Source organism: Bos indicus x Bos taurus, chromosome 16 (assembly GCF_003369695.1).
Source record: "Bos indicus x Bos taurus breed Angus x Brahman F1 hybrid chromosome 16, Bos_hybrid_MaternalHap_v2.0, whole genome shotgun sequence".
NCBI classification, from domain to species: domain Eukaryota; kingdom Metazoa; phylum Chordata; class Mammalia; order Artiodactyla; family Bovidae; genus Bos; species Bos indicus x Bos taurus.
Window position 1 is genome coordinate 45939235 of NC_040091.1, and position 16324 is coordinate 45955558.

The 16324-nt window shown below is 39.7% G+C and overlaps 1 protein-coding gene across 13 annotated transcripts in view; it reads right to left on the minus strand.

Annotated features, from left to right (window-relative positions):
- Positions 1–16324, minus strand: part of CAMTA1 (calmodulin binding transcription activator 1) — a 993257-nt gene that overhangs the window by 949269 nt on the left and 27664 nt on the right. For 11 of the 13 annotated variants that reach the window (XM_027565020.1, XM_027565011.1, XM_027565015.1 and 8 more), the window contains exons 2-3: positions 13710–13779; positions 8787–8905 (exon numbers count right to left, since the gene is read on the minus strand). In XM_027565020.1, the coding sequence (XP_027420821.1) occupies positions 8787–8905; positions 13710–13779 (189 nt within the window). Of the gene's footprint in view, positions 1–8786; positions 8906–13709; positions 13780–16324 lie in introns of those variants that run through there. The other 2 variants (XM_027565019.1, XM_027565022.1) reach the window with 2 other exon arrangements.

Here is a 16324-nt window from a genome sequence, read left to right on the forward strand (position 1 = left end):
AAACAGAGATGGACAGGGAATGGGGTAGAGACCATCCTTCATGCTTCCTCTTCCAAAAGAAAACGTAACAAAAACTGGAGTATGAACAGAGGCCGCCTGCCCAGAAGGGGGCCAGCTCCACCAAGGCCAGAGGGACAGAAAACCCCCAACCCCCAACCTGCTGGGTGATGAAAATGTGGAATTAGATGGAGGTATACCATGTGTGGACACAGGACTGGAAAAGGTCAGTTTTCATTCCAATCCCAAAGAAAGGCAATGCCAAAGAATGCTCAAACTACCACACAACTGCACTCATCTCACATGCTAGTAAAGTAATGCTCAAAATTCTCCAAGCCAGGCTTCTGCAATACGTGAACCGTGAACTTCCTGATATTCAAGCTGGTTTTAGAAAAGGCAGAGGAACCAGAGATCAAATTGCCAACATCTGCTGGATCATCGAAAAAGCAAGAGAGTTCCAGAAAAACATCTATTTCTGCTTTCTTGACTATGCCAAATAAATTGACTATGACTTTGACTGTGTGGATCACAACAAACTGTGGAAAATTCTGAAAGAGATGGGAATACCAGACCACCTGACCTGCCTCTTGAGAAATCTGTATGCAGGTCAGGAAGCAACAGTTAGAACTGGACATGGAACAGACTGGTTTCCAAATAGGAAAGGACAAGGCTGTATATTGTCACCCTGCTTATTTAACTTCTATGCAGAGTACATCATGAGAAATGCTGGACTGGAAGAAACACAAGCTGGAATCAAGACTGCTGGGAGAAATATCAATAACCTCAGATATGCAGATGACACCACCCTTATGGCACAAAGTGAAGAGGAACTAAAAAGCCTCTTCATGAAAGTGAAAGTGGAGAGTGAAAAAGTTGGCTTAAAGCTCAACATTCAGAAAACGAAGATCATGGCATCTGGTTCCATCACTTCATGGGAAATAGATAGGGAAACAGTGGAAACAGTGTCAGACTTTATTTTTCTGGGCTCCAAAATCACTGCAGATGGTGACTGCAGCCATGAAATTAAAAGACGCTTACTCCTTGGAAGGAAAGTTATGACCAACCTAGATAGCACATTCAAAAGCAGAGACATTACTTTGCCAACAAAGGTCCGTCTAGTCAAGGCTATGGTTTTTCCTGTGGTCATGTATGGATGTGAGAGTTGGACTGTGAAGAAAGCTGAGCGCCAAAGAATCGATGCTTTTGAACTGTGGTGTTGGAGAAGACTCTTGAGAGTCCCTTGGACTGTAAGGAGATCCAACCAGTCCATTCTGAAGGAGATCAGCCCTGGGATTTCTTTGGAAGGAATGATGCTAAAGCTGAAAGTCCAGTACTTTGGCCACCTCATGTGAAGAGTTGACTCACTGGAAAAGACCCTGATGCTGGGAGGGATTGGGGGCAGGAGGAGAAGGGGACGACAGAGGATGAGATGGCTGGATGGCATCACTGACTCGATGGACGTGAGTCTGAGTGAACTCCAGGAGTTGATGATGGACAGGGAGGCCTGGCGTGCTGCGATTCATGGGGTCGCGAAGAGTCGGACACGACTGAACTGAACTGAACTGATTCCATGTGTGTACACACTACAGACCACTGAATGGTACACTTTAAACATAAAAATAAATGAAAAGATGATTAAGAATTAAAACAATAAGCAAACTCCCAAGCTGGCAACAGTGCTCGAGCCTCCACAACTGGAGAACTGGGCTTCAGACAAATCTTTAAAGCTCTCAAAGCACAACCTCACACCACCACCAAAGACACAAAAGAGGCCTAGAAGGCGTCTTACCTAACACTCAGCTGAATGGTGGCAGAGCCAAGACTATATAACCTGTTTCCAGCTGGCCAGTTCTGTATCCTTTCCCAGACATCGGTGATCCTTGCATTCAGTAAGGAAGTTTTCATCTCAAACATTAACTCATAATCTGAAAAAGTAAAACCTACAGCAATTATATTCTAGCACACAAACTCATTGTTCAAGTCTGTGATTTGTAATTACAATTGCAGGGGTACCCAGTAGTGTCATTTAAGTTGTTCTTAGACTAATGAGAAAAACCAGAAGTGAACCTAAGACTGACTGATATATTTGTGCCAAGGCCTAACGACAGGCTTAGAGAAATGCTTGCTGAGCAAAAAAACAGTTTATAAATAGTTCGGTGCGGGAGGGACAGGATAACTGCAGGGCACAAAGTAGTGCCATGTACCAAATTCAAATGAACCTGCCTGAGCCTGGATGGGACAGGGGTTGGGAGAGAATGGACACATGTGTGTGTATGGTGGAGTCCCTTTGCTGTTCAACTAAAACTACCACAATACTGTTAATTGGCTATATCCCAACACAAAGTAAAAATTTTTAAATAAAAATCCATTAAAAAAAAAAAAAAAGAACCTGCCTGAGAACAGTCAGGACTATATTCACATTGCAAGGAACAATATAGATTTGGCAAAAACATCATCCACTGCATTTAACTAATGCTGTTAATATAAATTTTATTAGTTTTGTGGTCTCTTTTTATGTAATGTATATACTATTTGAGCTTTATATTCAAAGAAGAACTCTAACAATTAATAAAAATTATGCTGAGTTTTTTGTGTTTTTCCACATTTCATTCATTCAACAAATATTTATTGAACACAGAGTATGGGCCAAATATTCTTTTAAGTGCTACATTCTGAAAGAATATAATAAAAATAGTTTAGGTCAAACAGCACTGGGTCTACAGAAATTTTCTCCCTTTAAAGAAAAACTGCTTTACCACCTTAGATTTTATAAACATTACTGGACTCTCTGGACTCTCTGCACGTAAGATGTGCTTCTTTTACTGCTTGCTCCCTGAGGCCAAACCCACCGGTATCGCTCTCTTCACCTGCCTGCCGTCATGGATGTGGGGAGATGTCCCGCCCCCAGCATTTCAGTGTGCTCGCTCCCCTCTGCTATTGCAACACCAGAGTGACTGACACAGACTGCCTGATGAATAGGTCTGTGCTCACATGGATCGCAGTATCCATCCATTCACTTCACACCACTAAGTTAAACAGAGGAATTATGCTTAACTCAACTGCTACAAAATGATCACATTTAAAATTTGGTACCACACACTGTACTCAAAAGACAAAGGTGGTCACTCTGAAAATCTGGCTCTCTGTATGTACTGTGGGTCATACATGCATTTTCCTCCGTGTGTGTGCGCGTGTGTGTGTGTGTGTGCACGCGCATGCTCGGCTGCATGCAACTCTTTGCAACCCTATGGACTGTAGCCCACGAGACTCCTCTGTCAACCACAAAAGCCCTGCTTGACCTCAAAGAATGATCAGCTGCTGCTAAGTCGCTTCAGTCGTGTCCGACTCTGCAACCCCAAAGATGGCAGCCCACCAGGCTCCCCCGTCCCTGGGATTCTCCAGGCAAGAACACTGGAGTGGGTTGCCATTTCCTTCTCCAATGCATGAAAGTAAAAAGTGAAAGGGAAGTCACTCAGTCACGTCCAAGTCTTTTCGACCCCATGGACTGCAGCCTACCAGGCTCCTCCATCCATGGGACTTCCCAGGCAAGAGTACTGGAGTGGGTTGCCACTGCCTTCTCCAAAGAATGATCTGGGACCAGTCAAACCCTTAACACTGACAAAATCTCTCACTCACCTTTATAATCAAAAATGCTTTTCAGTTTAGCTTAAATGTGGGAAATATAAAGAGTCTTAAATGGTCTCCAAAAAATGTGTGTCTATGTTTCAAAAAGATAATATGTAAGTATACTACTTATCTGATATGAAGAGCCAATTCACTGGAAAAGAACCTGATGCTGGGAAAGATTGAGAGCAAGAGAAGGGGGTGGCAGAGGGATGAGATGGTTAGATAGCATCACCGACTTACTGGACATGAATTTGAGCAAATTCGAGGAGATAGTGAAGGACAGGGAAGCCTGGTGTGCTGCAGTCCATGGGGTCACAAAGACTTAGTGACTGAACAAGTACATGAGTAAGGCCAATAACTGCAAAAATTGCACCCCTTAATCTACAACTTTATAAGTTATACAAACAAAAATTTTAAATACAAAAATACTCAAGAATTTATACCTTTCCAAAAAAATGATTTTAAAAATCCTAAAGGTGGGTTCTTGTTAAAATAATTGAAATGAAATATAATTTAATAATTTTCATAGTCATAAAGTCCATTTTTCTTACCTGAATATAAAAAGTTGGGGGGAGCAGTATTCAGGATTTAAAATGCTAATTCTCTCCCTATAAAAGGCATTATACCCGAGGGTTTTTTCTTCTTCAGCTTCTGTGGTATGATTGTATCAGCCTGTATGTGTACTGCTCCCTACACAAACATTTTTACCATTAAAAAAAATGCATTTAATATGAAAATCTCTGAAGCTACCACCACAAACCTTTGCAGCACTTCCTTTAAGATCAATACAAACTGGAATTCTTTTTTGTTTGCTTACTCTGGAGAAACTTTGTGTTAGAGGAAAAACAAACAAAAGAAAGAGCATTAATAGTTCAAAAATAGCAGCACACAAAAATGATCTGAACATACTGAAGGAGAACATTTTCATTATAAAAGGTTCATGGTGCTGCATTAACTTCACTTTGGAAGAACGCCACTGGAAACCCAGATCCAGCAAGGGGGGAATGCAGTAGTTATAACTTAAGTCAAAGAGCTAATTAATGACTAAACAAAAGAAATTTCAGTCTGGACAACATATATGGAGTACTAATATGTGTAATTATGAAGTAGTCGTTTGAGCAATCAGAAAGTTGCATTAGCATAATTATTTCTGGCTCTGGGCTTTAAAAATATCAATATTAACTTAAAATGCAGAAATCTCGTAATAGTTCACCTAATTATGTGAATACCTAAGTGATCATGAAATAAGAGTTGGTTCTCTAACAAATATGCTCTGTGTTGAATACATTTTTTCCTGCCCAGGATAAAAAAATCAAGCCTATCAACCTGCCAGTTACGCACAGGTACAGAATTTCTGTTTTTAATGTACTTTCTTCCTTACCTAGAGCCCACACATTAATATTCATTACTAAGAGTTGAAACTCCTTCTCTAACACAATCTACTACTTTTTCAAAATAATTCTCAGACAAAAATACATTAAGTTTAGGTATAATACTAGAAAATGAAAAATGAAGCAAATGAATAAAACAAAATGATCAGAAGTCACTAAGGAGGGCAAGACCTTGGGGAAGTCTTATCTGAAACTGTTCTTGGAACAGAATCAGGGGATGGGCTTGGACTCCCAAGGCCACCACTTTCAGGTGCTTTATTTAACAACTCTGCGGTTCAAGTCTCCTCACATACCATGTAAGAGTAATCACAAAACCTACCTCACAGGACTAGGTCAAGGAATAAACGTGAAGATTCACAGAAAGAACTCAACAGTGCCTAGCATGCAGTAGACGTTCAATAAATGGTAGCTGCCGTAATTATCATCATCATTATCATCTCCTGGGAAAAGAGTGTTTATGGCTGAGAAAGCATAAGCTAAAATTGATTTGTTTTTAGATACAACATTTATTTTGCAATTGCAAACAATATTCAAGAAGGGCAGGAGAGTTCACCTATCCCAATGAGTTAGAAGAGGTTAGAAGTGCTGAAGCAGGCCCTATAATCTCTTTTATTGCTAACAGTCTTCCTTTTCAGTGACTTTCAGCTTTACCAAAATTTGCATGTGAACCCACAATACTAATTTTACATCAACTCTTTTTAACCAAAAACTAAATTACACAGTGGATCTGTCAAGTACCCTAATGTGGTTAAGGGTTATGGGTCTTTAGATTAAAAGCCTGAAAGACACACCGCAGAAAGAAAGTTCCTGTGAATCAATCAACAACGTAGAAGAAATGAAGCTCAGACAGAGCCAGGCCCTGTCAAGTGTGCTATCTTGACCAAGTTATTTCACCCTTTTTACCAACAGTCCCTCATCTGTAAAAGGAAACACGCTGCATGTGAACGGGCACAATCTTGCTCCCCCTCTCTCAAGAGATGTACACACACCGGTCACAAGGTGGGTTTTCTCCAGTAACCAACCACAAGTGTGACCACACAGGTGTGAGGAAGGGCGCTTCTCAAAAGTACAGAGGAGTCAGATTCTACCCAGGAATTCAATTGTGCACACCTAGCAGAGAGAGAGCACCACGGGTGACAGAGAAAGGCGACAGCTGACGTCTAATCCAAGCAACCCCGGCCGCCAGTCTCCTTAGCAAGCAGATGCTGCTCAGAGCGTGAGATGGAAACACGCGTCGGCTGTGCTCACAACTGCGCTCGTGCAACATGCCCCTCCCTACGTGAGCGCCTGGTCCTGGCAAGTGGAAGCGACAGGAGCGTCATGTGTGTCCAACACAGCTCCTAAATACCAGCCAACTCCCTCACGCGTCCTCCACTGAGACACGGTTGTCCCCTCCAACCGCAGAGGGCCTCCACGCCCTGAGCCCCTGGAGAGATTCCACCGGTCCTTAAGGCTGCCTGACCATGAACCCACCTTTCCCGGGAATCTGTCCCCTTCAGGTCTCAGTGGTGACATAAAGGACAGCAGGCTGAAGGACAAACGAATTGTTTTGTTTCTATTACCCTAGCCAGTAAAAAAAGAAAAAAGGCAGGTAACGATCACCACATAACACCCTACAGAATTAACAACTGCTGTCACTCTAAGACGCCTCTATTTTTCCTGAAGCCAAAACTCAACAGGTAACAAAGCCAAAGTCCTCTACCCAGAAATACGGGCCAACCTTTGACTTCAGTTCTCTCGTAGGATTTTTCATCAGGGTTGAGCTGATAGATCACTGAAGGCGCCTCGGATCACAGGGGAGGAGGGCGGTGCCCTGGCCCCCACCAGCCAAGGCCCACCCCCTCATGTCCCCAACCCCATGTTCTCAGCAGCAGTGACCACTCCTGCAAACAGCCCACAGCTCTCAGATCCCAGTCTCACACTGCACGGGTCAGAGGGGAACACACTTCAGTCACACTGGGACCTAAACCACAGTCTCCAAGGAGCTACGTGAGCTGAGGTTCTAGAAGAAAATGCAGAACAACTTCTTATCTGCCTTTTAATCTGGTCCTCTCTAAAAATTCCTTATTGGATATTTTATAATGTATCTAAAATAATCGTAAGGTGGAACAAATCAATAATTTAGAGGTAAACAAATATGTGAAAGTTGAAGGCTGCGTTCAAAAGTTCCAAAAATGTTTTGAAACCACTGATCTAAATAATCTACCAACTAAATTTCTGACACTGTTACCTCCAGCTTTATAACTCTTAAGATCACTAATTTTAATTCACTAAGCAATTACTGGTTTCAACTGTAATTTCAAGTCAAAGGTAAAATAAATTGCCAATTACATAAAAATGTAATATTGAAAAAATTATATGCTTTGTTACATGTATAAATAAACCGAAACTGATGTATAATAACATAGCATCAAATCCTCTTTCAGGGATTACTAAGGAACATACTAAGTTTTTTAATATTTCATGACCTAGTTTTGACTTAGTGAACGGCTCCCAAATTGTATTATTTTGCTGACAGAGTAACGATCTATGATTAATTTTCAGCACATTTACTTTGTTTTCACGTTCAAAATGTCTGAAACAATTACTAGATGACTGATTAAAACAACAGGACTCTAAACCAGTTGTTTGTCAAAGGTATCTTGTCTAAGGGGGGAAATATAGTTTATGCAAATAATCAATACATACATACCTTTAAAGACGTTTAAAATCAGTTGAGACAAAACTATGAGGTTCTAGTGAGTATTTAAATATATAAACTAGGATAAGTGAAGAGACTCTCACATAACCTCTTGTAACAAAACAAAAGCATTTTAGGTCAAGAATTTGAGCAGAACAATTTTTAAAAAATAAAGGTAAATAGGCAGCACTATTTTCTTCTTGTATTTTAATGACCAATATAGGGTAGAGTTTTGTATTTATAACTTGGAAGTAAATGCTGAACCAGCAATACGAACTGATTTAGACCAACCTCGCAAAACCAATGACCCCAGCCATGTGAACTAAAGAAACAGAATTCCCAGCCTGATGGACACAGACCCAAGTCTCATCACCACGTGAAATGGGTATCACCCTGAACTGAAACAGATTTCAAAAAAAAAAAGATGACAAAGCAATCCACCCTTAATATTAAGACTTCCAGATTAAGATTTACAAAAAATAAAAAAAAAAAATCATCCAAGAAGATAAAACTCTGACTCACTCTACTTCATCAACCTTCTAACTGGATATCAAATAAACAACCTACTACACAGCCTTCATTCTTCATACAAATGCCTTTCATTAAGGTAAACCAGTTAATTCTCCATGCAAACTTTCTTCATTAGAGAGGACCAGAGCCATTTTGTTAAAAAGAAGCCTGCCCTTCTCAATTCTACAGAAACTTCACATTGTCAAGACACTGCATGGTCTATGAACACTGGGGCTGTTCCTCTATTTATGATAGGAACTAAGCTTTAACTGAGATGCAGATAAGAGTCAACCACCAAATGCAAGACACCATAATGCAGGAAAACACAAAGACAGAAACTCATGCTATCTTAGTAAGTCAGCGTGCACATCTGAGATTTTTCAATGCAGGCCAGGCAGATCAGAGATTGTTCAAAACAACATGTTGGTCTTTGTGAAATCCAGATTCAGTATTCTTCTCATTCACAATTTCCTAGTTCAGTATTTTGAATTTTAAGCTAACATATAGTAGTACTGCGCAAGATGACCTAGCAAGTTTGCCCTTAAAAAAATTAATACCCCTAGAAATAGAAATTTATCTACCTCATTAGTGTTCCATCGGTGCCTCTCTTTGGGTAAACTTGAACATTTCGGCAGACATTCAAGCAGCTTTTTCGGTAAAAAGATTTTTACATGACTACTATTGCTGTTCCCATGATCATCTATAAAGAAGAAAACAGTAAATTCAGAGAAGATAATAGAGAAAAGCTCCTTTTAAGTACACTGGCAAGGTCAGAAACAGCAGCTCAGTTTAGTCACTGGGAGACCAAGAGCATCATCCCTCTTAGTTAACAGAACTCATTGACACACTTTTCAGGTAGATGGCAGCAAGACTGTGGTCAAGAGGCTCTACAGTAAGATGGAGCTCTTGGCTCCATGGCGAGCAAGTGAACAGGGAATAGCCCAGCAGCTGCCCAGAACCTAAGCACTGCTTTTAAAGGTTCTTTCACGAGGTTTCCATGAAGTACATCAAAATCACAAAATGAGTTAACCTCACAAAACCTAGAAATCTTCTGTTAACCAGGTGGAAAAGGTTGTTACATTTTTTAGGAAAGAGGAATTAAAATATAACTACTTTCTTGATAAACTAATACTACTACTTCATCCTCTAAAATACAAATGAGACTTCTCCTTTCCAAAGAAAAGCACAAATCTGATAAATCTAAGGAATTTCAACCTGCAGGTAGCTACCTCAGTAATACAGAGGCTGGACTTTCTAGCCTAAATAAAAGCATATTTTAATTAATTTGAGTTATATATACATATCTATACATTTGATGCATTTCATCAAAATGTAACTCTTCTAAATTAATGAGGGACAAGTTCAAGACTCTCAGACTAGATGGTATGTCTGACTGACTACCTTTCCTTTATGTGTTATTTCATTCACTTACTTCTCTGAGTATCATTTCTTGTTTTATTCCTGTAACAAAGTCCCTTTGCCTGGCTGCAAACTTCTTGCCAGGTTTGACACATTTAGGTCAAAGTTTCAAATTACCCACTCCAATTGTTTTTTAATGCCAAATGGAAGCTCCAATATCTAAAGGGTACAAGGCATAACTGGGTACTAAGGAGCAACACATTAAAATACTGAAGACTGACTTAGCCCCCGAAAGTCATGGTTGACATAACTCACTCTGATATTGGGTGAAAAAGGGCTCCCAGTCAGGAGCCCAAGATTCTGGCCCAGTTCTGCTGCTTTCTAATTGTGTGACCTTGGGTAAGTTACTTAATATTTTCCTTTTTCCCAAATCAAGGAAAATGAGATAATCTCTAATTCTCCTCCAGGCACAGATCCCTACAGAATTTACTGTCACGTTCAGTAACTTTAAATGCCTTAGAGTTAAACAACCTTATATAGGCACAGAGGTTTATCAGTTAAGAATGCTGAAAGTGAAATACAGTAAGTAATACATTTTTCCAATCATTTACTACAATTTTGTTTAGCACAGACTACTTTTTGAACATGTGAAAAACATAAAAGAATAAAAAATAATTTTACAGTCCTAATAAAATCTTCTCCAAACATTTTTCATCTGATTAACACATTCCTTCTCAAGGAAAAAATCTTAACAGGAAAATATTGGGCATAGTCATAAAGTCTAAAAAAATTTACTACATCATATGGAGATATTTTATAGGAAGGAACTTAAGAGTTTTAGCGTACTAAATCTTTTTTGGTCCATGAACTACACAACCAATTGAATTATAATGCATATCCTCTATTTCTAAAAGCAGTATAAAAAAATTGAAAAACTTAAAAACTGACTGCTTTGAAGAATCCAAAATTTTAATTTAACAGCAGAATAAAATTAAACTTTTTAAAAAAATCTTGCTATGAAACTAAAAAAGAAAGTGTTTAACTAAAAGTTCATAGAAAGTTCTGTATGAATTACGCACCATAAAACCTTCGCAATTTTATGTGCTTATGCATGCTCCCTGCACTTCATCCTCCCAAGGGAGGTGCCATGGGCCATAAAACTTGAAAGCGCAGAATTCCAAATCACATGAGCCTTCACCTCCCTTCTCTCTTCTCCTAAAGTGGTTTTACTCTGCTTTTTAAAAATCTCCCATGATGTGTACAATCCTGAAAATAAAGGTGATATTCTAACATCTATACTCAATTCTGATATTTACCAATTACAGGGTACCTTTTATGAAAACGGTACTATGCTACTGTAGGCTTACTTTGAATTGTATATGACTAGCCATAGCTCTGAAAAACCTGTTCAAGTGTAATTCTGACAATGAACAGAACATTAAACCCAAGCTTCTAGTTCTATGTTTGTGATCATAACCTGATGTTAATTATCTGTCCTTTTAAGTCTCCTTGAAGAACCCCACTGTCCTGGGGCACAGAAAGCGAGTGAGTGAGTGAGTGAGTGAGTGAGTGTGTGTGTGTGTGTGTGTGTGTGTGTAAACAGAGACAGAGGAAGCACTCTTTTCAACAGCACACCTAACTGCTAGAGAAAAGGCTTCCATCTTCTACTCTGATACAAAATCAGGCAGTGGTGAATGGGCCCACAGGCTTTTAAAGAGGAAAAGGAAAGTGGCTGGGTAAGCACTGTCTCAGCTGAGGTTCTAAATTTAGCACTTTATGGAGCTGTGCAGCCATGGGTTCAAAAGGAAGAGAAGTATGACAGGCCAATGGGTTCCCCTTAATCAGTTTTTAAACTGTGCTATTTCCAGAATTTCAGGTTCACGCTAAATATAAATTAGATGTCTTTAAGAAACATAACAATGGGTGTATTTTCCCACAGTGCATTATGAAGATGGCAATTTTAATACTGGGAAAAGAATATCAGCAACTCCAAGAGCCAAAGCATTAAAACTCGTGTTTTCAGTTTTTCTAGTTAAAGTGGGATAAAAAGTAACTCTGCTTTCACATCAGACAAGAACTGCTCACATGGCTATATTGTGTTTTTTAATTAAATGTTGCTTTTTAATGTTTTTGGAGTAACTATAATTGATATAATAATTAGACAAAACATGTACCAGATATTAAATTCTTGTCTCAGTTCAAGGATTCTAACAGATCTTGAGTTAACACTGAAAATAAGCTATACAGGGGTTTCAACTGCATCTCAGTATTTAAACCCAAAGAGTAAAGCTCTGACACTGCAAAATGGAAGTGTCAACCAAATACAGTAGAACATTTCATTATCATTATCTTGCAAAATCTGCGTGTATGATATATGACTTTACAAAATCATTTTCTAACCTACTTCACAATAAAAATAACTAGTGAAGCTCCTGAAATTGACAGATGATTTGTTTGGCTGACAGCTATAATTCTAGAGAATGAACCATTCTTTCCAGTCAACCTTCAAATATTTTCCATATAATAATTTTAGAGGCATAGTATAACTCAACTGGAACTTTCTAAAATGTACAAGAGAACTCACTTAGTTAATTAGCCAAAACTTATTTTCATGGTTTATTTCTAAATTTGAGATTTCACATCATCAAATCCTTCATTTAAATCCAAAGAAATATATTTGACCTTTTCTTTGGAACACACTGTTGACGGCTACAAGGTAAGTCATAACTGTATTAACTCTAACCTGGAAATAATGCATCCATTTTTGGTTTTATGAATAATTATAAACTGTATTCCAATCAAGTTGATGATTAACCTCTCAACCTCTAGAACAAACTGTTCAAAATAAGTTGGTCTAATGGTGTATCAAATTGCTAAATCTTACTGGAAATATATTTGATCAACAACTTGAAGTGGTAAAATTAAATGGAAGCTCTACAATTTTCTGTTTAGCTCTAATTATTATGTGCTTAGATTTAATTAGTAGGATAGGAACTGATTCAGGAAAACATAAGCGCGTATTGTTAAATCCAACTCAGCACAGAGCTCACAGCAGCAAACACTGCCATTACTGACCTAAGACCTGCAAATCACTATTCATCCAAAGTAAATATTAATTAAGCACCAACTATGTGCCAAGCATGGGTATGATTTCCTCTTATTCCTTCCAGAGAAATTCTCCAAAATGAATTAAAACTCAGTTGTCATTATCCAAAGGATATTTAAAAGGCTGAAAAAAATTTTTTTAACAGAAATAAGTAACTCGTTTTGCTATTTCACAACCCCTGTCCTCTTCTTAGAGTGGGTGTGATCATCTGATTTTACCCTTTCTGTTTTCAGGTGGCCCAGACACCCTCTCCCTGACAATCACACTACCAAACCTCTGACCCAGGTTCAGGTCAGCTCAGACTCAGCTTTAATAAACTCCTCTATCTGAATTTACATTTTCGACCTAAAAACATCTAGGCGGGGGCAGATAAAGTGGGGGAGGCCCAGTAGCCTTGAGACCAACTACCATCAATTTGGGTTTGGGGCATCCTCTCCTGCTTCATTCCATTCAATTTTCATTTGAGCCACACGTGATCAAGTACATTTATCTTCTACTGTTTATGAGGGAGCAGACATTTGTGAGACTCTATATCAGGCATCCAGAAAGGATTTTACATTAGACTCTCTCGTTGAATTTTCGCAATAACCCACCTGGGCATAATTATCCCCATTTTACAGATGAAGAATCTGAGGTTCAGATTAATTTGCCCAAGATCTACAGCTAGTAAGTGGCTCACATAGGATTCAGACGTGACCTCTGGCTTTTCCACGATACCACAGGCTCCAACTCTATGGAATTTGACACTAGAATTCCGAAGTTGTGGTATTTTAGGATAGCTAACATTTGCAGAATGCTCTGAGTTTCCCATGTGATTAAACTCTCTTCTTTTTTTAATCTTCACAGAAACTTTACAAGAGGAGTTTTGTTTTGCTACCCTCAGAAGGATTAAGTAACTCATCGAAGATCACACAGCAAGTTTAAGGCAGAACCCAGGTCTTCTCACTGCTGATCCCAGGCCTTCCTGCACTACAGCGATGGAGCCACTGTCACTGCCAAGCCCACCCCTTCCTGTAAGTCAAAAGCTTTCGAATCCTACCTTCTAGAGGTGGCACGGTGTTGAGAACACAGTAGGTGCTAGTTCCGCAGAATACACTTTGGGAAACGCTCTAAGGAAACAGAAAATAAAATGTAAAACTAATCTTTGAAAAAGATAAACACTGGCTCTTCTGTGATATTCCTGCCAAAGATGCAAAACCTGAATCTAATCATGAGGAAACATCGGACAAATCCAAATTGAGAAGCATTCCACAGAATGACTGGCCTGGAAACTAAGAGCGGCAAGGTCATGAAAGTCAAAAAAGGACTGAGAACCGTTCTGGATTAAAGGAGGCTGGAGAGACAATAAAGTGCAACCTAGGGTCCCACTGGGCCTCTCCCTACCAGGTCAGCACTGGGTCAACCAGCACCAGTGGAAGAGCTCAGAGGATTCGACGGTACAGATGCCTGGGTGTTCACTCCTGATTTAGATTCCTGTATTGTGGTGATGGAAGAGAATGTTCTTGCTTGTAGGAAACACATAATAAAAGATCTGATGCTGACAGCACATATCAGCAGCTTACTCTCACATAGTTCAAGAGGGAAAAAGTGTCCTTTGCACACTATATCTGTGATTTTTCTGTCAGCTTAAGAGTATTTCAAAATATAAAACATGTACATGGAAAAAGACACATACTGGTGAACCTGTATTACCTGCGTAATCTTTTAAGAGGGAGCAAACATGGGCTATAAGTAACTTGTTAGGAAAAAGAACCAATGCCATTTCATTCTGCAGCTCAGTCAACATTCAACGACATTATTACCACTTCCCAACAGTAAGGCCCAAACCCAACCCATTCAAAAGGATGGATCTATGCATGCCCACCAGCAGCACGGCAGGGGATGAGTCAGGAAGAAGCTAGAGGACCAGGTCTCTGCCCTCAGGATGCCGCAGGTAGATAAAATTAAAAGCTTTCATATAAAAACCTACCCCATGGTAACTTAAAAAAAGGGGTGGGGGATTTCTTTTGAGTCTCGCCAGCCAATGATTTGGGGTCCTTGTCTGTTCAGTTGCAGTATTAAATAAATTTCTAGACTATTCCTCCAGCACTATAAACCACAGATTTATATACCTAGAAAACCAAAGCTAGTTCAACAATCACCCTCAACATTTTATGTTTAAAAAATAAAAAGCTGTTCTCTCACTTACTAGCTGTCCCTAGGAAAGTAATTTAACCTGTGTTACTTCATCAAAAAAAAAAGTACAGAAGATAACTCTATCCCCCAGCTGAGGGTAGCTGCAAGAATTGGATGGGGTAATGCATATGGTTGTGCTTTAGATTCAAAAGTACCACTCAAATATAAAACGCCATTGTTACTATGGCTCACAAGTATAATCCACAAAATGCAAGCATTTTCTGAGAATAAGTTCATAACTGCCTGGATTTTTTGTGCCACAGTAAGGGTTGAAATCTGACTGAACTTACTTCTGTGAATTTCCAATTTTCCTCTCCATCGACGGTGAGCAAGTGCTTCACCACAGAGCAAGTCTTTCTCCACCCTGTAACCCCTAGCTACCAGGACAACCATCAGTTCCCAATTATTTATTTCTTGTTTCTGAAAAATTGTTCCAGGACTTTACTGTCTTCCTTCTGCCTGATTTAATCAATAGTGATAATTACCGATCACCAATCTAGGCCTGAGGATTGCTGTCCCTATGAACCATAGACTAACTTCAGAATTCACATTCCTTTGGAAAATTCAAAATTAGTCTCTCCCCCGACCCCCCCCAGTGTAGAATTCTAGGCTTCCGGCAACATCCGTGGGCGTCACCAGCAGCAGCCTTCTCATCACAGTAACACAACATCTCATCTTAATGTGGTTTCCAAATGGAAGCTGGAAATTTTATAATGTTAAAAAGAATGTTTTACATTCAAGACAACGTTTTCTGGCTTTCTATTACCAAGAAAAAAAACAGACAGCTCAGGTTTGCCACCAATCATGACGTCTCACACAAGTTTTCAAAACCACTAATGGACAGAGGAACACATGAATGAATGGCTTCATAAGAACATCTTTCCACCTGACTCCTGAGTCTGATGACAGGCAAATGTGTGGCAAGATATACTGAATAACAAACTGAAAGAAATGAACACAAAAAAACAACAAACAACATGCGGAACAGAAATATCAAGAGCAACCAACCATGATTTCCCAACATGCTACCATAACAAATGAAGTCTTAATAGTTAATTTGACCAGGAAAGAAACTTACTCAACCTGAGAGTGAAACTGAATGTCATCCTAACCTCAGAAACACAATGTTCTCAAAGCAAACAAGGCAAAACAAGCTAACTCACATAAGCAATGGCTGCCTTGCAGTAAGCACCCAAGGGCCAGATCTGAGCTAGGTCCTGTCAAGGGACCCGAGGTCTATTTCTAGACCTGGCTCTGGGAGGGAGGGAGGAGGGTCTGTGGGTCTGTAGTTCTGAGCCCAGGACCACCACCCCCTACAGACAGGCCTGGGGAAGACAGTCAAGCTCTCAGTGCACAGGACACAGCAGAGTGGGGAAACAAGCCAGCTCTGGGTCCAGTCTCCGTGCTGCCCTCACGCTGCCCTCGCTGGCTGGCTCTGAAGCCTGACTCAGTCACGCACACACCCCGCCCCCTGTTTCT